This window comes from Manacus vitellinus, unplaced genomic scaffold, assembly GCF_001715985.3.
Source record: "Manacus vitellinus isolate BGI_N305 unplaced genomic scaffold, ASM171598v3 scaffold_3_pilon, whole genome shotgun sequence".
In the NCBI taxonomy this organism is placed as follows: Eukaryota; Metazoa; Chordata; class Aves; order Passeriformes; family Pipridae; genus Manacus; species Manacus vitellinus.
In genome coordinates, this window is record NW_021940535.1 from 25,735,552 (window position 1) to 25,761,515 (window position 25,964).

At 34.9% G+C, this 25,964-nt stretch overlaps 1 protein-coding gene across 3 annotated transcripts in view; it reads left to right on the plus strand.

Annotated features, from left to right (window-relative positions):
- Positions 1–8,573: 8,573 nt before the first annotated feature.
- SNX13 (sorting nexin 13) overlaps positions 8,574–25,964 on the plus strand; it is a 46,183-nt gene continuing 28,792 nt past the window's right edge. For 2 of the 3 annotated variants that reach the window (XM_025895393.1, XM_025895394.1), the window contains exons 1-9: positions 8,574–8,686; positions 13,465–13,567; positions 18,474–18,563; positions 18,985–19,106; positions 21,439–21,560; positions 21,696–21,797; positions 22,470–22,558; positions 22,969–23,052; positions 25,476–25,614. In XM_025895393.1, coding sequence (XP_025751178.1) covers positions 18,486–18,563; positions 18,985–19,106; positions 21,439–21,560; positions 21,696–21,797; positions 22,470–22,558; positions 22,969–23,052; positions 25,476–25,614 — 736 coding nt within the window. In that variant the 5' untranslated portion in view covers positions 8,574–8,686; positions 13,465–13,567; positions 18,474–18,485. The remainder of the gene's footprint in view (positions 8,687–13,464; positions 13,568–18,473; positions 18,564–18,984; positions 19,107–21,438; positions 21,561–21,695; positions 21,798–22,469; positions 22,559–22,968; positions 23,053–25,475; positions 25,615–25,964) is intronic. The other variant, XM_025895392.1, reaches the window with a different exon arrangement.

Below are 25,964 nucleotides of genomic sequence, written 5' to 3' on the forward strand. Positions count from 1 at the left end.
GATCATAGGCAGGAATGGGTTGCCTTTAAATTGAAGACTGTGTCCCAAACAATTTGTATATTACTTTGATATAAATTTTCTTAGTACGTATGAGCTGATACAGGTAATGGCATAAATTGGGCAGTATGATGGAGATGTAAGTTCAAGGAACAGGCAGACATTTATTGCTTGGCAGAAAGTGTGTTGAGCTGAAGTTACCACTATCATGGAAGAAGAGCTTAGAACTAAAGAAATTTCTACCTTCCAAAAGCTCAGCTGTTAAGATACAAAGAACCTTTTTAAAAATGTGTCCAATGCAACTGTTTCTGTAGTATCCCTGAGCTTTGCCCTCCAGTTTTTATTAAAAAAGACATAGAGACTGCCTATGAAATCTGATTCTTAGGGAGAAAGACTGATTTAATGTATTTGCTTCCAGATAAATATGGGGAACCTTAAGTGGTAGAAATTGTTCTAGAAGTAAAACTGATGATTAAGTTCATTCAGTGGAATCAGGTTTCTTTAGCAGTGAAAGAAGAAAATATTGGTGAAAAGAACTTTTAAATAACTCTTTGGTGCAGTTGAAGGCAAGAAAGTAAAAAGCTTAAAATGCTGCTTGAGCAGTAGTCACAAATGAAATCACAAGAACAGTTTCTGGACTAAAGAGCATGTGACTTCATTATTTTTAGCTCTTTAGGAGTACAGAAGTACTTTATTTTATTTTCACTTGATAAAAACTTCTGAGGGCTTCCTCCTCTCTTCCCTTTGCAAATGCTTTGCACTAGAAAGACTTGAAATACATGTAATCTGTTTATCCAGAGGCTGAATGTAGAACAGTCTAGATTATCTCATTGGCTTAAATTCAAGATAGAGGGATTACTTTATTTTCTCACTTTAGATCACCCTAGGTGATCCTGTCAAGCAATAAACCTGACCCTGTTTCAATCACCTGAGGTGATCCAAAATGCTTTCATCTTTTTGTCTTGTTTTCTGTCCAAATAACTAAATTAGCTTGGATACAAGTCAATATGGATTGTTGCAAAGGAAAAGGATCACTTTCTTGGAAAAAGTATTAAATATGAGTTTGAGTATGTCACTTTTATATTTAAGAAAGTATCTGAAAGTTGGATTGCATCACTTATTTCTCATGGCTATCTGAGATGCTCAAGTGCTTCTTTTAAATTTGACCAAAACTCCATATCCTTTTCAACTAGAACAGGACTCAGAGTGTGTTTTAATGCATATGCATGTTATCAAAAAGAATGTGTGTGTCTGTGAAGGTTGCCTCTTGCTTTTGTAATAAGAGAAATACTTGGGCCATCCTCAAGAAACAGTGACGTGAAATGAGGCCTTCTGTCCCTTGCTGATAGTTCTGCAGTATAATAAAGTAGCTGTTAGTGCTGAAAATAAAAGTTAGTAAAATGAAGGTCAGTTTAAATGAAAATTTTCACTTCCTAATTTCATGTAGTGATCAGCAATGCTGGCAGAGCAGGTGTGAGAGAGGAAGTAAAAATAATCTTTACTAATCTTGATTCTTGACTCCAGGCTGAATTTTACTCTGCTTTTTTCACTTGAAAAGAAAGTTTGATGTTGAAAATGTTTACCATTTCTGGTAGAACTGGAAGTGTTAACTGAAAGGTTGGTCTTTTTCTTGCAAAGAACCAATTGTATAAAAACATAGAACGTAATTTTTCTATTTTTATTGTAATTATATTACTAATTCAATACTAATATTCTGACTTTAGCAAACAGGCAGGTTTTACTAATGGAATTTGTTGGATAAATACTGAAATTGAAGTAATATGCACAATAACTTTTAAACTTTCTTGTTAAACACTATAATGTTATGTATTTTAAGAAAATGGTCACATGTATTTTCATTTAAAGGTTTGCGCTTCTAAAAAAGAGTTTCATGAATAGTCAACAGTGCAGTAATAGTGGTCTTAGAGTATAGATGAAAAATTATTGCCTCTTCCTAAAAACCTAATTTGTTAGACTGCCTTGTATAGCTGGAGGGGAGGGGAGGGGAGGGGAAAATGATCCCAAAAGCTTTACTGTTTCGTGCAGTGTAAGGAACGGCAGGAAAATCTGAACTCAATACAATTAGACCTGATTGCGTTTGAATTAATCCAACTGTTAACCAGTTAAGCCATTTGACATGCAAGGTGTGCATTGAGCAGAAGAGGTGAGGTAGAGAGTGGACAGGTGGACTCTTGTGTAACAGGGAAGGAGAGTTTCCAGCCTCTTAACCCAGAAGGATCAGCAGGAATACAGCACTTATCCAGAAAAAACTTCATTGGCCAAACTTCTTAACTCTTAACATTAATTGTGTAATTTTATTTATTTAAAGGATGATCAGTGTATATTTATATGCTTCAGTATTTTAAGCTTGTTTTGGGAAAAATAATCAATCTAAACTTAGAGCAGTAAAAGCAAAATAGACTACGTAAAGTTCCTTTTAAAAAAATTTAAGAAAATCTCAAGAGTTTTCTTGTGAGTACTGCAGTAAATTGTTGTGTAGATTCACTACAATTATTTTTACATAGTCTGAAGTGGCAGTGGAGCTCAGGGTTTTGTTTTACTTTGCCCTTTTGGGCTAAGGAAGGAAAAAGGAGAAAGGATAAGAAGAAAGACGTTAAAAAGAGACCTTTAGTGATGTTAGGAAATCATAATATGCAGAACTCTTCAAAACCCTCTTTGACATGTCCTTCAGTTGATTGCTGTAACTTTTCCAGATGGGAGAAGGTAGCTACAGAGTTGTTGATGGTTTATTTTACAACTGTTAAATATTTCTCTGAGTACTGTAACATAACAATTTCTCTGGAGTGAAATTGGCACTCCAGTTGGTACAGCTTTCTAATTTTACTTGTCATGCTAGTGAAGAGACAGTAATTTGAAACCTAAAATAATGTTTTTAATCACTTGACAAAAATGACACTCACCTTAATTGTAGAAAGGTTTATATGTGAACATGCTCCATTTACACTCAAAATGGAAGTCAAATTAAAAGGCAGATGTGTAGAATTAACAAAATTAAACTTGACATCTACTTTATATGTAATCTCTGACAATTTTTTTTAATGTGAGCCCAGAGGAGGCATTAAATACATTTGGTATAGCATATTAGAAAAACTCTAATAGTTTCAACTACCCAAATGGAAAGCAGTGGTTTGATTATCAATGTCTTGTTTGGGACAGGTCAGCTACAGTAATTTTTAACGTACGAATGGACAAATGTAATTTGATGAACACAGTAAAGGAATTGTAAGCAAAGAAACATGTTTTTATTTTTAAATGACACTGTTCTTTCAAAGTTCAAATTATTTTGTTGGAACCATTACATTTGAAACCAGTCATAATCAGCAATCTTCCCAAGTGGTACAGGTCTGTCGGATGCTGCTGTAAGACTTAAGTAGTATTCTGCTGAAGCTTTAAGATTGACAAGTAGGTGATTCCACAGCCTGACTTTTCTGTATGGGTGTTCTTTATTTCCTCTTGTACTGCATCTCCAACCTTGGAACCACAGTTACTCTGAACATGTGGGGAAATTGTGAAGAGAGACAAGTGCTGGGAACAGCTTTTTGCTGGAGTGAGAGTACAGTGGCACCTGGAGCCTCGAGAGAAAACACGTGTGTCCGCTGTTTGGCGGCACCGAGGAGGACAGGAAGAACCTGTCATCTGGACTTCTGGAGTAGCACTTGTTTTGCACTAAACTAGAGACACTTGTATATCTTACTGCCAGTTGCAGGCTAAAATTGACAGCACTAGTTTAAATCCAAACAACAAACCTATGTTACCCTGGTGAATCATTTTAAGAGAAAGGTGTGTCAAGGCTGAGGATTTTGCTTAAAGATGGGAGAGAGGCAAAGGTCTGAAAGCTTTGTCAGCTGGATTAGGCAAACAAGAAACCTCCTGGAGCTACCTGTAAGATATAATTATGCTTTTTATGGGAATAAATAATTGGTGTTGTGGATTTATATAAGGTCCTGTGTGAATGGTCATGTTAAGTCACATAGTCAGTCTTAGCTTAGCACTGCTAGCCATAAGGGTATGCAGCTAAGACCATCAAAATGTTGCAGTGATTTGCTGGATTTCAAAATTTGGATATGAGAAAAAGAAAACTGCTAGGTTTAAACAAAAACCTTGGGCTGACAGAGACTGGGAAAAAACCTCCATCAAGATTTGTTAACCTGGGTTTTCCCTTGATGTCATCCCTGTGAAAACCCTTGTTTAGAATAAACCCAGACTCCTTATGAATATGCCACCATGAGTACCTCAGACCTAGAAAAATACCAGTTTTGTACGAATAAAAGCATTCCAGCTTCTTGCCTCCCTGAGATCATCTTAGTTTTATTGACCTCCGCAGTGGTTAGGAAGCAGGAACCAAAGAAAGAGAAAGCAGATGTATATAAGAAAGCAAATCTTAATGTACTACTTTTAGTAGTTGGCTGTATACTGTGGGAAAAGAGTTCAGTGCGAAAAACCTGGTAAAAAAAACCCAACTGGTGGTGTCATTAAGGTGATAGTCTTGTTGTCTCTAAAAGCTGAATCAAACACGTGTTAGTATTCACCTGTGTGTGTTTGTTCTCACCTGATAAGGCTCTGCAGTGCACTGTTTGAGCCTACAGACAACCCTTTACTTCAACTGCAATTTAATTTGCTAAACCAGTTCCATACTGTACAAAGTTACCGTGTGTGACCATGATGCTCCATTAGCCCACTGTATATATAACCTTAGTAATACACTGCAGAACTCTGTGAAATCTTAGACTTGAAAGCTAAGAAGTGGTGATGGTGGGGCAAACATACGGTATCTGTAGTGGTGGTAAGCAAAAATGGCTACAACTGGTGAGGTGGAACAGTTGTTCTGCAATAAAGATCCTTTATCCATGTGTGCATGTGTGTATGGACACGGTATGTACCTAAACATGCCTACCACGGGACTAAGGCTTGTGTACTTCTTTAGCCTTTAGGTAACTGTCCCTCCTTCCTTTAAAGTCAGTGAACAGCACTATGCCAGTTCAGCTTGAAAGTTTGCCCTTCCAACCTAGGGCATGTCAGCTTCTCTTAAAGGGTCTGCATGGCTGTGACTTAAATGCCAGCATTTATACCATTTATTCAGAAGACTGACTTGTTCTTTCTGTCAAGAGTAATAAGCAGTTAACTTTAGTAAGGCTAGACAGAGCTTTAGTAAATCTGTGAATCTTCTAAAAAAATAATATCATAAAACTGATTTGGAAATAAGTTGCAAGCGGAGTTTGAATTTAAATACCTGAACCTATTTTTATACTGATCAGCTGTGTAGTCATATTTGTGTAATGTTTAGATATTCTTTTATTAGTTGATTTTGATGTGTTTAAGGAACTTTACGCTAAGTTTTCATTTTTTTTCCTAGGAGTTATACTGCTGACGTGCCTTTTAGAAGTGTAAAGTTAGCAGAAGTTTTTTTTACAGTCAGCCAAAAGGGTACCATCCTGATGATTAAATCCCTTTGAATGTCTCAAAATCTGTAAGACTATAAACTACACATTTAGAGTATACAAAAATTGGGCCAGTATCTGTTGTACTTGCTGCAGTGTACCAAGTTGTATAATTTTAAGAAATCCTATTAAAATACCAAATGAGATTTGAATCTCTGTAGCCATATGCTAAATTGCAAAACTAGAGCAGAGGACAAAAGGTTACTGTTTTATTTGTTAGAGTTATAGAACTTTCTTTGTTAATTATGCATTCATCCAACTCTGAATATGCATCCTGCCATCTAGTTTAATTAAGTCATTTAGAGTGCTTACCCCATATTTAGAACTCAAACTTTTTAAAATGACACCATTAAGCATACTGGTTTTTTGACCAAAAAAAAGATCCTGATTAAATGTTATTTTCTGTGTGCATATCTTCCTTATCTTCCTGATGCTTGTAGTGTTCTGTAGAAGTTTTAAAATGTATTTCTGAGGGCATAATTAGGCAGAGCCTTCTTTTTATATTGAAATTTAGATGTACAGTGAGATCTTGTTTTCACTTTAATTGTTGCGTTACCCAGGTTGTTTTGGTTTTTTTGTTTGTTTGTTTTTGTAGATTGGCATGTCTCTCTTCTCTACCCTCCGAAGAGTTTATCATCAAATCATAGGATGGTTTAGGTTGGAAGGGACCTTGAAAATCATCTAGTTCTAAGCCCCTTGCAATGGGTAGGAACACATTCTACTAGACCAGATTGCTCAGAGCTGGTCCCTTAAATTAAGTGGATGGGGCGTTCACAACTTCTCTGGGCAACCTGTTCCAGTGCCTCACCACCCTCATAGTAAAGAATTTTTCCCTAATATCCAATCTAAACCTACTCACTTTCAGTTTGAATCCATTCCCCCTTGTCCTGTCATGGACACACTACATGCCCTTGTAAATAGTCTCTCTCCATCTTTCCTGTAGCCTCTCTTCAGGTACTGGAAGGACACAATTATCTACTGCATTTACTTATCCTGAGTCAACAAAACAACAAAATCTACTCAATCATGATCAAGATTTTTCTTTTTTTACTGTAGCACCAATTCAGTGTTTTAGCTGTGTGGATTGTATGGTTTATATCATCTAATAAAGCACTTTTTCAGCTTGAATAGAATTGAATAACTTGCAATGCAGTATTTTAATTGCAGCACTTTAATTACACTCATCTATGTACTTGTATGTTTAATTTTTCCCAGCCTCAAAACTAAGAAAAAAGCCAGTATAGATTATATCATTTGCTAAGAAACTTAACTAGGAAGAAAATAGAATTTCATCTCTATGTTCCATTAAACTTATAACTAGGAAGAATTAAATAATTCTGATTATTACAGTTTAGATTTGTGAAACAGTCTCTCCTCAGAGTGATTTTGCTTTTTGGTGTTGCTCTCAGAAATAATCAAAGCTGCTTTATGTCAGAGTCTTCGTTGTTCATAGGATTTTTAAAACTTTGTTTTGAAAAAGTTGATTTTTTTTTTTTTTTTAATCCTGTGAAATCTAAGTAGTCCTTGAGAGCAATGGGTTGTAGCGAAGCTTCCCCTGTCTTCCATATTAAAAGCTAAAAAACAGCTCTCTGCAAATATGGTGTTCAATCTCTGCTTGTTCTCTAAATGTCAAACTGCAAGACAAGTTTATTTAAATACTTCCTTAGTGTTACTTGTTGACATAGCAGTTGTCTGAGTTCCCATCAGGGTATCATTTGATCACTGTTAGGAAAGGTGTAAATTAGACAACAAAAAGAAAAAGAAGTTGAGAACCTTAGAACTGGAACGGTTTTGGTGGCCTATAAATACTTGTCATCATTGGTTTCACACTCTTGGGACTTGGCTGAAACATGCTTTCCAGATTGAGCTAGAGACTGGGTTGAATTAAATTTATGTAAGCTTTGTTGACTGCATTGCAACATTGTGAAGGTCTAAAAACTATTGTAGCTAAGATTGGTCAGGTTTTCCCTACTGTGGTTTTTTAGGTTACCCTGCCTATACGTATATGTATGTGCTTACACACATCTGTCTATGTAGATAGATCATGTGTGTATATATGTGCGTATATAAATGCACTTATACTGTAACCTGTATTGGCACAATAACCTGAATCTTGCTGCTTTTTTTTGTATTTCTGATAGCTCCACCAGTGCAGGTGAAGCACTGTTGCATTTATGCAAAATCCCACCAATCTCACAGATGTTCTTGTGGCTGGCTTTAAGTGCCCCATGGATTTTTCAAACAACCCTTGTCTCCCCACCCCTGCCAAAGTATTTAGTCCTGCCTGCTAAACCAGATCTCTTCTAGGAATGTGGTAATGCCTGTGTGGAAAAAGTGTTAATCTGGGATCTCTTTTGCCTTTTTTTTTGTTGTTGTTGTTGTTTTTATATATATATAAAATGTCCTGGTTTTAAAAGAAAATCATACTTGGATGTTTCAAAGGATTGTTTGAATGCCCTTAATTTCTGTGGTAGTAATAGTTAGAGGTAGTAATCACTTTCCTCCCTTTTGTTTACGGGGGAGAGTAAGAATATACTTGCATGAAATATTTGGAGCACCTGTTGACCCATCTGTGACTTTACTGGAGAAAGGGACACCATTTTAGTCTTGCAACTGCTTTGGTCTAGGGAAGGAATAGCACTGCTTGGTTGTAGAAAATAACATGTTTAGGTGTGTAAAACAATGTTGTATTCTGTCTCTTCCCGTTCTGTCACAAAACCTGCTTTTTTCTTGGAAATGTCAGTGAACTTTTCACGCGGAAGGAGAAGGGAGGGATCTCAAGGAACAAAAGTGCGCAAAATGAGGGTAGAGAAGAAAAAGAAATGACACCCTAAAGGGTGATAGTTGCATCCAAAATTAGAGATGAGTAACAGTATTTGAAAGAAAAATTCTCTAATTTTGGCTTAGCTGGACTACTAGCCCACAATATAACAGGGGCATATTTGATAGCAATATAGTCTTTAAAACAACGGTAATTTTTATTTCATCAAGCAAAACTTATTTCCTATCTAATTACAATGTATCAAGCTTTGTAGAAACTGCAAATATTGCTCTGGAGATTTAAAGTTGTATGAATTTCATATTAACTGTTCCTTTTCTATGTGTTCTTCATTACAGACCAGTCTTTCCATATGGGGATGGGGAAGTCTTGGCCTTGTGCTTTTTCTAGTAACTTTTGGACCCTTCGCTATATTTTACTTTGCATTTTATATCCTCTGCTTTGTGGGTGGGTAAGTATACTACTTAGTGTTTTGTGTAATTATCTATGAAAGTAAAATTTGAATGTGAATTTTAGCAAATAACTTGCTCTGAAGATCTGTAGTGGCTTTATGTAATTAATATTTCCACATTTGAGCAGCTTTTTATGAAAATTTTTTTTTCCTTGAAATCTCAGTTTGGCTATTTATAATGAGTGTTAGAGGACAAATGCTGATGTAAAACCAATGTTTATTTCAGTTCCTACTTTCTATTACTGTGTCAGTTCTTTTCCCGGGCACTTACTAAGTAATTATGCCTCCTTTTCTATCACAATCTCATTTCCTAAGACACTTGATTCATGAGGGAAGCTAGTGGATGCTTTCTTGGGTATTTGGAAATGATGCTACACTTTGAACAAGTAGATCAGGTCAGCAACTGTAGACATTTTGTACTTTATGTAGACAGAAAAGAAGCAAACAGGTGAAGTTTTTATAGTCTTTAGCACCATTATTACATTGTATATTATAGTGTCTGCCTTGTAACCATTAAAACTTTCATTTTCGATGCCAGGTCAAAATGTCTTAATGGGCTGTTCCTCCTTCTTCTCTCTCATAAGACTAATCTGCAGAATAACAACATTTCTAGGCTGTCCAAGACCTGCCTGAATTCTAATGGGGTGTGTGGGCTACCTTTAAGTATTTTTTCCCTTTCTTTGGAACACTCTTTTAACCTTCTTATTCAATACAGTATGGAATGTATGTATATTCCTGTATGTCTCATCAAAAATGTAATAAGAGTTTTGTAGCTAGGATTAGAGATGCTATGCCTGGGTTTCAACTGGATTAAGTTCGGCATTCCATCTCTGAGAAATCAGAATAGTCAGTCTTCTAGAATGAGGATTTAGTTAACGTAAAACTAACTCCAAGTAAATGCTTTTGTCTTGTTAAGTCTTGATGCATGTATGTTTATCATATTTTACTGGCTGTTTGTCCAGAGGAAAAAGCAAGGAGTCTGTCCAAAGGGCAAGATTTCCTCTGTTTACTGTTTTGTACTACCACTTCCTTAGTATTTGCAGTATGAAAAATAAGAGCTTCTTCTTCATTCTTGCTCAATTTCAGTAGCTTGGCTTTTCAAAGCTAACAGTCAAAGCAGTGTCTCATAGAGTGTGTCTGAAGCCAGCTACAATTTGCCACCATGAGAATGCCTGTGGTGCCTGTGCTCACTCATTCTCAAGTAAACTCTGTGGTTCTTCTGCTGCTTTGGTTAATTTTTGTAGCTAGTCAGTAAACCTTCATCTTATTAAGGATAAATTCATCTAGTGGTAGTGTATCTGTTAAAGCAGAATTTGTATCCATCTCCCTATGATGTGTTTACTTGACATAGATGTCAGGTCTCAGCCCTTCCAGTAGAATGTCATCACTTCATTACTTTAACATACGCATTTTGGCTCAGGCTGTGATCTGGCCATTTTTTACACTTAATCTTTTTCAGAGTGACACACGTTAACATTCAGCACACAGAAGCGTGAGTGCCAACTAGGTCAAACAGATTTATATCTAAATTATTCTTGCCTACTTTTTCCTTTTTTTGAATTAATTCCCTAGAAGTTTAGCCAAATTGTTCATCATATTTCTCTTATAAACAAATTAATGTTACAAAGTAACTTTTCCACTTACAATTTGCAATTTTATGTCGTAACATCATGTACATAAATTTGGAAAATAAAAATGTAGTTTTGTTCCTGATTATTATAGTGTCCATAATATTTATCATATCCTTTTCTGGAGCAAAATAACAATTTTGGATAGGGATTTTTTATGCTAGAATTTTATGGTTGAATTTTACGTTACTTCTAGGTTTTTATACTTTGTTCAAAAAAAGCAAAAGTGACCCGTATCAAAGGTTTCTGACTTTCTCTAACTGAAAGTCCAGCTGTTGTCCCATTTTGCAGTTTAAGCAAAAGAAAATGCTGAATCGTAGCTGGTTGCATTCTTAGCATTGACCTAAGCATTTAAATTATACACCAGTGGGCTATGCAGGAAAACAATGGTGATGCCATATCTGTATCAATATAATCAGTCTGTTTATACTGTTTAACTTCTATTATGTGCTAGTTATTTCTTTTTGATTTAATCTCAACTGTGTGTTTGCACAGATCACTTTTAGTAAACGTAGTATCAGTTTTTTGTGTACGTGGAAGAATACTGAAACCATTTGTATATATGAATAGAAGTTCTAAATCAAAATTTCTCCTTGTTTCATTTTGTTTCAAGGCTGATTTATGATAACCTTTTTCGATTCAGGATCTGGTAGCTCATCACATAGGGAACTGAGCTCTTTCCACCAAAAACAGGAGGCAAAATATAGTTATTGTTTCCTTAACCTGTGTGGAATATTACAGGGTGTTATTCTTCATGAAACACTTTTTGCCTCTTTTTCAAGTGTTGGTGCTGATCATTCAACCTGAATGCTGGGCCTGTTGGTTTCCATCTGCCTTCTCTTTCTACTAAGCATTAATTACCTTATTTTCTTTCTTTCTCTCTTTCAGTCCTAAGGAAGTAAAATAAAAATTATGTGAACTGTGGCTCTCCCACCAGGCTTGGGCTTCTGATGTTGCAAAAATTGAAATTTCTTGGATCATCAATTGCTTTGTCATTTGAGGGAATTTGCTCTGTCATCAAAACCCATAATAATTGATACTCAATCACATCCATATATATGTGATTGGCTGCCTATGTTGATGATTCTAACTGCTGACCAAATCAGGAATGGTTCTGAAGCTGCTTTTTGACTTTCACAAAGCATTCAGCTGAGTCTGTTACTTTTCAGACTTGAGGGGAAAATGATAAATCTGTCATCTTCACTTTTCTGTCTTTTACCTTTGTTCTGTTGTTACTCTGTCCTTGAGAAAAGCTGGCCTTCCAGTAATCTTTGGAAGAAATTTTAAAAAAACAAGTAAAATACAATCTTTTCCTTTTCCTGATCAATTCATTTAGAGAAAAATAAAATCATATCTCATTCACCATATTGAGAATCCTCTTGATGAATTAGATAAGCATTTACACTACAAGATTCTGCTTAGCTAATGGATGCCCTGAATCATGAGATTATGTATCCTTCTCTAAGGCACACAAGGTTTTAAATTAGAGAATTTCTGCATAGAAGCAGAAGCTCCTAGTATTTCTAGCTTAAAAGTGAAAATACTTAAAGGCATCTAAGAAGATGAGCATATTTTTAAACTATATTGGTGGTATTAGTGTTTTTGAATGAGTCATTAACTTTAAGAGTATCAAAACATTTGAGAAAAAACAGAGATATAATCTATAGTAGTTATTTCCAAGGCTTCAGTCCTTTTGAATGAAAGAAGAGAAGCAACTTGATGATAAATGTTTGAAGTTAAAACTGATTTTAGGCCAAATTTGAGTATACTGCTTTCTTTAAAAGACAGCTGAGGTTTCTAATAGAAAAGTCATAGATAATCAAAAGAAAATCCAAACTTTTTAATAATTAAAAACAAAACAACCAAATATTAGTGAAACTAATATTGAAATTTTTCTAAACAAGTTTTTGTCCTTGAACTGAATTATGATGCTACTAGCACCATTGGTGTTATGATTTAAAATTTATCTGGAGCAGAAGGACAATTAGACCTGCTTTTATTTTTTGCTGTCACTTGGCGGATAAAGACAGCTATAAGGAAATTAGGGTATCAAGTGAACTTTTCTTATGCATTGCCTAGTTACTGGTAATAATTTTCAGTAGCTTTTTTTTTTTTTTCTCCTTTCTGGAGTTGTTGAGGTATAAATGACCACCTCCCTACTTCTGAATTACTGACCCTCTGGGGGACTTAACAAGAACGGTTCCCATTTTGGAAATTAAAAACTTCAAATGTCATATTTTAGCTTGGATAGGAATTTTTCTCTAGTCTTGTGAGTATCATATATCAACAGCAATCTATATTAAAAGAATGTATTATTTCACCACATTTCAAGCCTAAATAGCTTTGTGAGGTCCTGTGGTCACAAATACTGGTCAGCTTACCTCTAAATTGAATGCTTTGAAATTTCTCTAAAAGGCTGTGCATGTTTAGCCATCCCCAGGCTAGTCTGAGCAGTAGTGACTTTTTTTTTTTCAATACACTTGATATTTCAAAAGCTAAGTACTTTGCTTATGCTATAATTGGCACAAAGGTTAGGTTTTCATCCCTTTCTTAGTAAAACTAGCTTTATGTTTATGTACTCTTGTGCCCTAGTGCTGTAAGCTGTAAATAAATTATTGCTGTTGTAGCAAGTTTGAGTGCAATCTTTAAACATACGCAATCAGTGGTTAGTTATGCTTACTACATCAGTTTATTTTTGGACTGTGCTTTTGTGGCTTATGCTACAGTGGAGTGGCCTAAACATATCACTAAAAAGTTTATTTCTTCATAGTGTCGAAGTAAAAGAATCTTTGTATAAATACCAAGGGAGCAACTTCTGTATGTACCACTCTCTCCATGTCCCCCTCTTTCATATTTGTGAGCATAGACAGTGTGTTATCACATGTTCTTCTCATGCAGCAGTCTCTGTAGTGTAAACTGTGCTTTACAGAGCTGCTATGTGATAAGAATATACGAAGACATGTAATACAAGACTGGGAAACTTCATACTCAGTATTGTGTCAGTTATTTTAAGCAGCACACTACACTGTGAAAGAGTAGGAGAGTAAGCAAACTGTCATATATTGTCATTCTGTAACTTTCTGTGAAATACTTTCTAGAAGTGGGGAAAGATGGCTGTTGTTGTAGCTGGTCTTTCTTTTTCCATTTTAGGGGTTTTGTGGTTACTCTTTTATTTGGAAAAAGCAACTCAGAAAAATACCTTGAACAGTGCGAACATTCATTTCTCCCTTGTACATCAGTTGGGATCCCTAAGGTAAGGAAGGTTTTCTGGTCTAACTTCTAGATCAGATTTTATAACTTGGGAAATTAGAATGACACTAATAATCAGTTTTAATCTAAAAATTGTGCCTTTTTCCACTTTTCAACTTTCCTTTTCTGAATTCTTAACAGATCATTTTGGTTAATGGACCTAAATTCACAGTTCCTCATTGGATAAATCTGCATCTGTTTAGTACAGAAAAAATTGTTAGTAGCCAAGAGGTAGAATTTCTAGGAATTCCTGGTTTATGAACCAATACATCTTGGTAGCTCAGAAGTTTAGATATATCTTGGCCTAATCCATTTACATGCATCAGAATAGAGAAAACAGTTTAACCCCAAGATTGCTAGTTATGTTAGATTTAGTCTTATAGCTGTTTTTACTCTAACATCCTGCTCTTTCTTAGCCATCAGGTAACTACACTTCATGTTGTGTATGAAAGGGCATGAATGTTCAACGTTATCAGTAGTAACACAGAAATTTATCTTGTGATTGAGCATTATGTTTTCTAATCACTGAACTTTTTTGTGACTGGTTGGTAAGTGGCCTTTTCACTTAAATTGTTGAAATAAATCTACAACTTAAGTATGTTCTAAACTGTAAAATAAGGTCAATGGTCCAAATGAAAAACAGTTAAGACTGAAAAAGGGAAAGTCAGCAATCAACTAATGATTCTGTTCCACTAATGAAACCTCATCTTACAGGACTAGTGTTCTTGGTGTGGTATAGAATTTAGTGCTTACATGGATTGTGGAGTGTTACTTATGTCATTCTGTTTTGAGAGAAGATTTAAAGAAGTTTTTCTGTCTTTTAAATTTCCAATACATAGATGAAAACTTTTTTAATATTAATGTTACTTTTTTTATCTCAGTGCATATGTGTGCTCTGGTTACTTTATAAAAGAATAAAATCTTTCGGAGGTTTTTGTGTAATCTTTGCAATTGCAGTAGTTTCACTTCTGATTTGAGTATGGATTATTGACACATCACTTTTCTCAACTGACCTGCCTTGACTAATCTCTGGATTTAAGTTTTGTAGTATCAAAGGTATTTATTTTTAGCTGACTTACAAAATGCTTTTTGGAGCTGTTCACCAACTAGAATCTGTCTTCTACAATAGTGTTTTGCATTTCTTTTTTGCCATTGTATTAAAATTGCATTAGATAGTGTAGCTGAGTTTTTCAGTAACAGTGCAAGAAGAGATGAGTCCTAACTGAAACCAAATTTGTAGTTTGCTTGTGATTCTTATTTGCTATTTCTGCATTAAATTTCTGCTGACTTATCTATATGGAAAGTAATATTTTTAACTTGAAATTGTTTTCATGTTTAAAACCATGGTGACCCTAAGTGGTCTTGAACTAGGAATATTTTTTCTAGTGGCTAGTCTATATAGGTTGTACTTCTTCCATGAACCAAATAGAAACTGAATTCACCTTAATATAAAATTTTTTTGTGTTACTCTGAGAAGTAATCTGAAATAAATAAGCAGCTCTTTTCAAGAAAGACAATCAGAACTTTATTGATTGTTTTGATTTTTTTTTTGTTATTTAGAGATTTTTTTAGATTAAGATAAATGTTCAAGTGCTTGATTTTACAGAAGTTATTTATAATACAGAGCACCAAAATTGTGGATGGAAATAATGTGTAGAATGTACTGTAAGTTACGACACAGGATTTGGTGCTAGTAGGTTTCCCTGATTGCTGCTTATTATACTTATTAGTGAATATATAACGAAAACTTCACATTAAGGAGAAATACTTAATGTACACTTGATGGAAGACCATATATCTTTCTGCTATTTTTTTTTGTTTGCACACACAGGGAGGCTTAAAAATTAGGATTGGACTTGCTTTTCTTTTTGCAAGCCTTACATAACTTTTGTGTCAGCAACATACTCAGTGATACTTCCCCTCAGTTCAGGAAGGATATTGAGGTGCTGGAGCAGGTCCAGAGAAGAGCAACAAGGCTGGTGAAGGGACTCGAGCACAAGTCCTATGAGGAGAGGCTGAGGGAGCTGGGGTTGTTTAGCCTGGAGAAAAGGAGGCTCAGGGGAGACCTCATCACTCTCTACAACTCCCTGAAAGGAGGTTGTAGCCAGGTGTGGGTTGGTCTCTTCTCCCAGGCAACTATCAGTAAGACAAGAGGGCATGGTCTTAAGCTGTGCCAGGGGAGGTTTAGGTTGGATATTAGGAAGAAATTTTTTACAGAAAGGGTAATCAGACATTGGAATGGGCTACCCAGGGAAGTGGTGGATTCTCTGTCCCTGGAGGTTTTTAAGACAAGACTGAATGTGGCCCTTAGTGCCATGGTCTAGTAACTGCTGTGGGAGTGGATCAAGGGTTGGACTTGATGATCTCAGAGGTCCCTTCCAACCTGGCTGATTCTATTATTCTATGATGCAATAATGTACTGGCTCTGCAAGATAAGTCTGAAGGCTTATATTAAAACCATGTTGAACAAAGGGCAAGTTCAGAGCCTTCTGAACTGTTAACTTGAATGCTCTTTTCAGTTAGAATTATAGATTCACTCCAAGTTTAACAGAAGTGCAGGATGTTTGGTTATTATCATAATTGATGTCTCTGTGCTTTGCCCAAAAGACAAGGAGTTTCTGTAGACTGAGTATAAGATTGCCAAATTACTGTTAGATAACAGTGAAAACAACTTCAAAGTGCGAGTTGCATATTTGGTCCCTGACTAGTTTCTGAATCTCTTTAAATCAGTGGGTCATATGCTATGTTATAGATTTGATGCAGATGAGTAAATGAGTGCCTTGTCTGCTCATGAAATCCTGTGACCGTGATTTGGGAAATAGTGGCACAGTACAAATTAAGCATATTTTGTATTTAACAATTACCTAACATAGTTTCAAAAAGGACTTAAAAAATATCTTTTAGTGTAGCAAAGCAAGTCTGAAGCTACTCACTCAGTGCAGTTATGTGCTTGTGGAGCCTAGGTTTCTTTACTCTGTACTACATGGAGTATATGTCTCACATTCCTTGTGAGTGCTTCCTACCTGCTTAAAATGAAGTAAGGAGGTGTCAAATTTAATAACAAGTGATGCTTGTTTTTCCTAAGTCATGATTTAATACTGGTAGAGTGCATCAGACTTACTGTGTGTGAAGTGACAGTTAAATAGAACAGTTGTTGTCATGTGTGTGTGGTCCTTCCTTTAAGTTCGTCTTCTATGTCCGTGTCTGGGAGGCAGCAATGCTTTCCAAGTGAGACTATGGTCAACTGTTGTACCTGTAATGGAATAAAAGCACATATTTGAAATTTTGGATGTCTTCAGACATACCAAAAGCAAATTAAATTATGCCGTGGGTACATAAATGTTTCACTGGAGAAGAATATGAAAAAATGGTCTAACCTTGTACTTAGCTCTGCTTTGAGCAGGAGGTTGGATAAGATGAATTCCTGAAGCTCCAGCCAAAACTTGGATCCTGTGAGCATATGAACATTTAGATTTTTACCTAATAATTTTGCATATTCTCTGTGTGTTCCTCTCTCTCTTTCTTGTGGCTGCTCCTTTTTTTGCTGCTGTTTTTCCTCTGTTTTCCAAATGTGGTTTTTTACAGATGCAGTCCATCAAAACTCTCTTTTAACAACTTTGTTTCACAACTTGAACTATGTTGTGCTTAGTAAAAGTATTTCAGTATTATTCAGTTCTGTATCATTTTGGTGTTTTTGAAACCATCAAGACAAAAATATTTCACAAATTCATGAGTATATAGCTGGGCTATTGTTTGAATGTGAATCAGCTTTATTCATATTAAAGTAGCAGTGAATGGTTCCCTTGTCTTGAAAGTTAAAAAATATAGAGAATTTTGCAACAAAATACTTTGGTGTTGTGATACATAGTTGGTTAAGTAGCAGGCTGATTTTTTTTCTGGTCTCAGGTATTTCACTGCTGTTCACTGTTAAGTGGTTTGGATGAGCGATACTTAGGGAGAGTCACACAGAACAGAAACACTGGATGTTTGGTTTATAATGTCTTCATTTATGGTTTTGGCAGTTCTTCTATGTTTCCAATAGAGTAAGAAATTTCTCTCTAGAACAAAAAAAATGATTGCTTATTTTGAACAGCAGTGTAAGTTGTTGCGTTGTTATTTCTGTGAAAATAGAGGTGTTTATTGCATATTTAATCAGAACTGTGTAGAAAGACACTGTATTTGTTCAACTTAGAGAAGCGCTGATAAAGGGTGTTCTTTTTCAATATGTCAACCTAAACTCAGCTGTGTTGAAGTCATTCTTGGAGTTAACTGCTCTGAGTTTCAAGTCCTTCTATAGAGTAATTTCTTTCCCCCCTCATCAACTACTTTCCAAAGATTCATCTGTCAAGTAGCAATGGTACAAAACAGTAATTTTTCTTCTGGCATATAGAATAAATTGAGATAGATAAAGAAATGAGAAAAACCCAACTGAACAATTACCTCCCTGAGATTTCACAATCAAGTAGGGAACTGGAGTCTTGCACAAAAACTATCTTGTGCTGCTGTTGTGTATCCCTCTTCCCTCCTTTTCTGACTATTTGTTTTATTTCCTTCTGATTTAGTATTTTAACAAACATTTGCTCTTTTTCAGTGAGCAAGAAGTAGGTTTTTAGGTTAGTTCCTCACCATTATTTACTATATAGTGAAAAATACAGATATTATTGTTGCTCAGGGAGGTGATGGATGCCCTATCCCTGGAAACATTCAAGGTCCAAGTGAGCAGGGGAATTGATTGGACTAGATGACCTTCTAACCCAAATCATTCTATGATTCTTTATTTTCTATAAATTATAGTAACAGGGAAAACGTTATCTAAAGTCATTACTGAAGGTATATGTATCATAAACAGTAGAACTATTTTTTAATTAGAGCTAAAATGTGCAAAGTTACATTTCCCAATCTCTTTCAAGTGCATAGAAGAAATGAGACGTGAAGCCAGACCTATTAAGATTGACAGAAGACTGACAGGTGCAAATATAATTGATGAGCCTTTGCAACAGGTAAGTTCTAACCAGTACTATTTAACCTTTTGTTTGTTGTTTTGGTTTTTTTTTTTTTTCAAATATTGACTATGTAATATATAAGTAGTTGAGCAACAAATAGAATTTTAAAAGTTTTATCATATTTGATATGAGAAAACCCTGAGGATGGGTGAGGATATTGGGCAATATTTGAGTATGTTTTCTGCATATTATATTCTGTCAATGTAGTGGTGATGATACATAGAAATGAGTATTAATAAGAGGTTTCAGTATGTGAATATATTGTTTCACTCACAATTTTATAATGGTAAGGGAGTATGGTTCACTGTGTTAACCATTTAAGATAAGTGCTCTTGCATTATCAGGCAGAAAAACCTGTTGTTTATTTTTTTAGTCCTTTTTCATTAGTTCATATTTATTTTTCTCCTTTCAATTTCAGGTAATCCAGTTTTCCCTGAGAGACTATGTGCAGTATTGGTATTATACACTAAGTGATGATGAATCATTTCTTCTGGAAATTAGGCAGGCTCTTCAGTATGCACTTGTTCAGTTTTCTGCCAGGTAAGATTATTTGTGTTTACATCAATACACTGTGGGTTTTATAGTAGTAGATAAGTGATTTAAGTTTATCAATTGCCATAGTTCAGTACATTTTACAGAAAGAATGTGTAAAATTTAAAGACTGTAATTTCAGAACGACAATCTTTTGCTGATCCCTTAAGGAAATAATGGAGATGATGATGTTTGTAGTCATGGTCTTTTGCAAAATGACCATTTCCAAATTCAGATTAATGTCTAAAATTACCGAATAGCCTTTTTTTTTTTTTTTGCAACTTAAGCACTGAGTTTGTGAATCATCACCTCTTTGTACTCAGGTCTGTTTCATTTAAGAGTAGGGCCACTCCCAAGGTAAGTCAACCTGAAAGTCTTGGATTCAACTTGTGTATCAACTCAGATAACTTTTAAAAGTGGTATTGCTTTTCAATATGTAAGAACAATGGGTATTTTTAAATGAATGGTAGTCTGGGGAATTAAATGGTATGTCACCTATGTAAATTATTTTTTATAATAGGGTTGATTCAGAACAAATGGATAGTTTATTAATTTCTCCATGTTTTTTCTGCTGTTTCCTGACTTCCCGCTACTTGATTAAGCAATTTGTCTGGGAAATTATTTACCTTCTTTAGTATGGCTGATTTCTCAGCCCAGGTATCACATGCCTTTAAATCCACCTACTTCTTTGTTAAGTTTTTATTTCAAGTATTCATCCGATTGGGCTGATTGTTTTCTCTTCAGAAGAGGCTGTGGGTCACCTAAATATAATTAACTTTTTAGCAATTTTAAGGTGTGCTACCCCTCTCTCTGTTGACTTGAAAATGTAGGTCAGTGTACTTTTCTGGCAAGAAGGGTTGAAGATGTAGATCTAGGTTTAATATGAAGAAAAATTCATTATAATATAATGTTACTGATTGTAGAATAATGGAAATCCTAGGAAACAGCGTTGAAAATAGTGAAAACTATGCTAAATAAACCATATGTTACAGCAACCAAACCTAGGGTTACATGAAATGGACCTGGCTACTCAGCTTCAATGCTTTTGTGTGTTGGGCGAAGTTACTTCATTGCACAGTATCAGTCACTGAGTTTGTGTCAAAGCAGGTCAAGTTATAACAGATTTATTTTTCTTTCCTACAGCACTATAGCTCTTCAAAACCAGGCACTGCTCCTGTAGGGTTTTGTTCCGCTGTACAAAGCAAATCGATTTCACAGGGCTGCAGCAGTTCTTCTGCACAGAAGATGATGTAGTGTATTTATAACGCCTGTAGCTGGATAGAGCTGAAACAGTTTAGATTAGCACCATCGCCACTAATTTCATATAGCCCTGTGAGCTTCTGGAGAGAATGAATACTGGGGGAATTTTCTTTTTTTCCATGAGCGGCGCACACTTGGGAGCCTGGTATAAGGCTGCCACCTAGTGGTTCTGTGCGGTTCGGTCACCGTGCGGTTTGTGGAGCAGGATTATCGACTGCCCTTTGGGACAGCTCTGCTTCTTATCCCCATCTAGATTTTGCAGTAGGCTTCCCTTTCTTCCAGAGTTCCTTATTCCTTTCGAGAGGGAAGAAAGAGAGGGCGAGGGAGCAAACACAAAAAAGGAAGTCTTGTAGAAGGATTCTGCTATAACAAAGTAGGTGTCTGAGAGAGTTCAGGTAGTAGAATACTTAGTTCAGGGAAGGACCACCACTAACATCAAGCTTCATTAAACCTATAATGCACAAGTGCATTTTGTGTTTGGCTAGTAAGGCACAGACATCATGAAAATATCTCTTATCTTTTTCATACTAATAAGGAAATAGTTTTATGCAAATGTAACAGTGACTGTATTCTGTTGTAAACCTATGGGCATTGTTGGAGGGCATGTTAATTACCTCATATAAGCTGTGGAATCAATTGTTGATAATATTAGATTACTTTTAGTTTCAAGTGAAATGTGTGTTTTCTCACTTGTGCATATACTGCAAATTCAGAAGAAAATTATTTTGTTTAGGTACCTTCCAAAATGGTAGAAAGTATGGCTGAAAAAGACCTGGAGAGTATTTTAATTCTAGGTTGTAAACTATTTATATCAGAATTTCTCACAGATATTTGGCAATGTCATGAATCAGAACACTATCCCAAATACTAATGCATAAATATTAATGTGGTGCAGAAGTGGTAGTTTAAAATACTTGGTTTGTTTCCGGTGAATAGGCAATTAGAAGACTGATTTATTTCTTTGCTTTACCGTGTTTACTATCAGTGTTGTTCTTGGCAGGGAGGAAAAAAAAGTAGAAATTTATTATTCTTTCTGTTCAGGATAAATTAATTCATTTTCTTGGATGTCCTTGTCTAATAGGTCAAAAGAAACAGATTGGCAGCCTTATTTCACAACACGACTTGTCGATGACTTTGGCACTCATCTTCGAGTTTTCAGAAAAGCTCAGCAGAGGATAGCAGAGAAAGGCGATCAGATGAAAGGTAACGTAAAATATTTTTTGATTTGAGTCTGAATAGGCCAGTATCTTACATGTGTGAAATATTTTATAACTGAAGTTTGCTTTCAAGTTTCTAATCTTTACAAAAGCATGTTTCTTTTTATTTTCGTTTCTATAGATCAAGCTGAGGAACTTGTAGATACATTCTTTGAGGTTGAAGTTGAAATGGAAAAAGAAGTCTGTCGTGATCTAGTCTGCACTTCTCCCAAAGATGAAGAAGGTCTCTTAATATTATCTTCTGAGTTAATATTTTAATATGGGAGACTAAATTAAAATACTAACAGTTGCGTATGCCATATGAAATATATTAAAATCTTAGCATGTGACTTTCACAGTGAGATTATCTACTACACACATATATTTACTCTAATTTGTACATACTATTGCTATAATTACGATGAAGTCTGTACATATGTAAGTCTTCCTCCTTTCACTGGAATAATTTTAAGATAGAAACATGTTTTCTGGGAGGCAGGGTATGGTTTTGTAGATTCTTACTGCTTTTTGTTAGATATGCCTTCCTTATCACTACTCTGTAGTCTTCATTAAAAAAAATCAGTTAATCCTTTTAGGCAAAGTGTTGAAGGAGCGGGGAAAAAAACCCTGTAAATATAAAGTAAGGAAAATATATTAGGGTTTGTTTTTTGTTTGTTTGTTTTTTTTTTTTAATCTTGGAATTTGGCTTTTGTTGTCTTGGTTTTTAGGTAGATCTCTCTCAATTAGGTTAACATCAGTGCTGCTTATATTCCATCTGAAAGGTGCTACTGTGATGCTTGGACTGTAAGATATATATGATTGTATCTTTGAAATTAAAATTAAGGATTTATCTATAGGATTTTATAACATCAGGTAAGATGTCAAATAATATAAAATTATTGTTCTTCTTCTCTAGGATTCCTAAGGGATCTGTGTGAGGTTTTACTGTATATATTGCTACCTCCTGGAGACTTCCAGAACAAGATCATGCGATACTTTGTCAGGGTAAATACAGATTCTAAACCCCATCCCAATTCTTTGGTTTAATCTCAAAAAATTTTAGATCTAATCTGCTACTCTTATTTTCTAAAATTGATCTAATTTAATATTAGGGTATTTTAACTGCAGTAGATTCTTGATAAGTATTTAGTAGCAGAGAGCAGTTTATGTGAAATGTCTTTGAAGGTTGTTTTAGCTCTAGCAACATTAGAAAAGCATAATAAAATGGATGTTGCTTTTCTTGAGGTATTAACATTCTGTAATGCTAACTAGAAGAGCATGTGCTAGTACCTATTAAATGTTTTCTGTAATTACAGTTTTTTATTTAGTTTCTACACAGTGATTTTTAAATTGTTGCAGATATATTAGCATTATGAATAAATGTATGAAATGATTTATTGTCCTTTGTTTTTCAGGAAATCCTCTCCCGAGGAATTCTTCTTCCATTAATAAACCAGCTCAGTGATCCTGATTATATTAATCAGTATGTCATATGGATGGTAAGATTTAAAATGTTTAAAATTAATGCTATTTCCAGAATATTTTCATATGAAGTTTTACCTGTATTCCCTTCAATCATGGCAGATAGATGTCTGGTATAAAAGTTACCAATGGATATATTGGCAGATAGTGAACTTAGGGCTGCTATATTAAATTTTATACACCCACACATACACTCACACTCTATCTATATTATCTGCACTCTTCGTTGTGATTGCTTGTCAAAAGTTGCCTGACTTAATACAAATGTATGACAAAGTGTAAAGTTGACTCCACTGACTGTTTTACTTGGCTCTTTAGGAAATACTGCAGTAACTGTGGAAGTTTTCCCTTGATTGTGTTTTCAATTTGTCCTTTAAAGCTTAAGAGGCCTCAAGAATGAAAAGTAGTAAGATTTATTTTTTGTTTTCTGCTAAGGAAATTTCAGGGCAATTGTTTTAGCACTATTTGTGGTAACCCTTAATAATATAACTGAATGGGAAGAAATAAAGCCTTTAACTCCCTAGTACACTTGCAAAAAAGCCCACACACTTTTAAAAATAGTATTATACAGTAAAGTTAACATAAAGAGAATATTCATGCTTTAATTAACATTACTGATTTTTTGCAAAGCAAGTTAAAAGTTGCTCTTATAGTTTATTATCCTTTAGAGTTCATGAATCAAATTTAATTTTTCTTTCCCCAAGTTATCTTTATTTTTATTCATGTATTTTAGTCTTATAGTGTACATTCAAATACTATGCTGAAAACACTCTTGCATTTCTAAGTTCTTATGTGTACAGAATTATGGAATGAAATCAAGTGTATGTGTACAATGTTCCTATGTTCCTTCACTCCAACCTCCTCCGTTTAATGTAAAAATTTACACACTGCTATTCTACAGGAACATAGCTTTAGTAAGAAAAAAAATTGCTCATGTGGATCAGACTTTTCAATTTTTGATTCCCCTTTCCTCCTTTGCATGTTCTTTATTTGTAACTTGTCCTTGTTCTTTATTTACTGAGCACTGCCCCTGGCTGCATCCAGAGATAGAATTCTGAGTTTTTTGTAAAGCTTTCTATTACCTGGGCCATGTCCCAAATATTAATTTTCAAACTTGCTTTTTGAGATGAGGAAGTAAATGTGCTGGGGGAAAGATAAGGAAAAATAAATGCTTTCAAAAATTTAATACAAGTCTTATGAAATGAAGATTGTTGCAGAAATTAAGGTCAGAAGTAGAGATGACTGAAATAAATCCTGGTTCCTTTTGGAACCTTTGACGTAAAATCAGATTTGAATAAAAAAATCAGTTTTTGAAAAAGAGAAGCTTAATTCCAGGTTTCTAGGCATACCAAGGTTTGATATTAATTCTCTTGCAATAAAATACAAAGCTTCAATATAAAATTAGAAGTTAATTCCAACTTTTCTCTTCACTGTGAAATTCACATTTTTACAATATGTTTGAAGTTCAAGTACTGCTTGTACTATTACTTCTAAAACCAGATTTCTATGGAGATTTTTCCATTAACTTTGATCAATGGTATCCGGTCTTCATTCTCTCTGCTTCGTGCAACTTATGTCAATGCACTTCTGTGGTACAGACCAAGTATTACATTTCCATATCAAAGTGAGCATTTATAAGAGATGTGGGTGAAGTGACTTTTTTGGGCTTCAGATAATAAAGACAACATTAGAACTTGACCCTCTGCACCTGCATGCACATGCTGTAAAGCTGCCAATCTTCCCCTGGTCTCCATGCTGCATTCACAACACAGTTTCCAGTGATCTTGGCAGCACAGCAGGCTTCCTTCGCTCACACAAATTCCTTTGAGTCCCTAGAGCAGGTTCACTCTATGCCAATAGAGGTAAAATAGTATGTATTGAAATAGCTTAGTAGTATTTGCAAGGCTATCAGAATTAGGGATCCAGAGAAGATATTAATTCAGTTATTTTCTTTTTTTTCCCCATGCCTCTCTAGGTTATGATTATATTATAGAATGTTTTAATTCTCTTTGTAATTCTGTATCTTAAGAAACTGTAATGTTGGGAGCCTGTACAATTGCAGGAGACCTTGGTAAAGCTGAACCTTTGCAGTGGTCTCACCACTTTCTGCCTACTTAGCTAAGGAGATAGGTAATAGCAGAATAAGGTTGATTGGGTTTTGGAGAAGGTCTTCATTAAGTAGGTTGATGGGCTTTCCATGTGTCTGTGTTTTACTTCTTGAAAAGAGAAAATGATGGTGTGAAATAGGTTTTGACTATGCATACTTTTTCCTTCTTAGTCAACGTAAAATTTCAGTATCAAAAGGAATGTTTAGAAGCATCAAAGAGCTTTCAAAATGCCACTTTGCAGTGCTGTATCAAAGTAATTCACTTAATGAAAAATCACGTTGTGTGCTTTTAGATGTTTTGCATAACTCACAGTGTAACACTTTGTGTTTCAGATTCGTGATTCCAACTGTAACTATGAGGCCTTTATGAATATTATTAAATTAAGTGATAATATAGGAGAGTTGGAAGCAGTGAAAGATAAAGCAAGTGAAGAACTGCAATATCTTCGATCTCTAGATACAGCGGGAGATGGTTAGTGCTGCATTGTTTTGTGAAATATGAAATGCATTTACCAGCATGAGCTGTGAAAAATATTCTAAAAATTTGGAAAATAAAAGCTCTGATGCAGTGTAGTATAAAATATTTTATTTAAAAAATAAATAAATTACCGGTGAAGTGTTAAAACTTAAATTTTCATAAGTGTTTCATTGATTGGTGTGTTTGATTGTTTGTTTTAAATATAGGCTATTTGGTTAGGTAAGTGCCTTTCTATTACATCGAAACTGCTTGACTAGTGATTCTGAATTTCAGTAATGCTTTAGATATCAATGGGTAGTCAGTTACCTATTAATCTGAAAAAGGGAAGAGAAAAGTATTTTTTG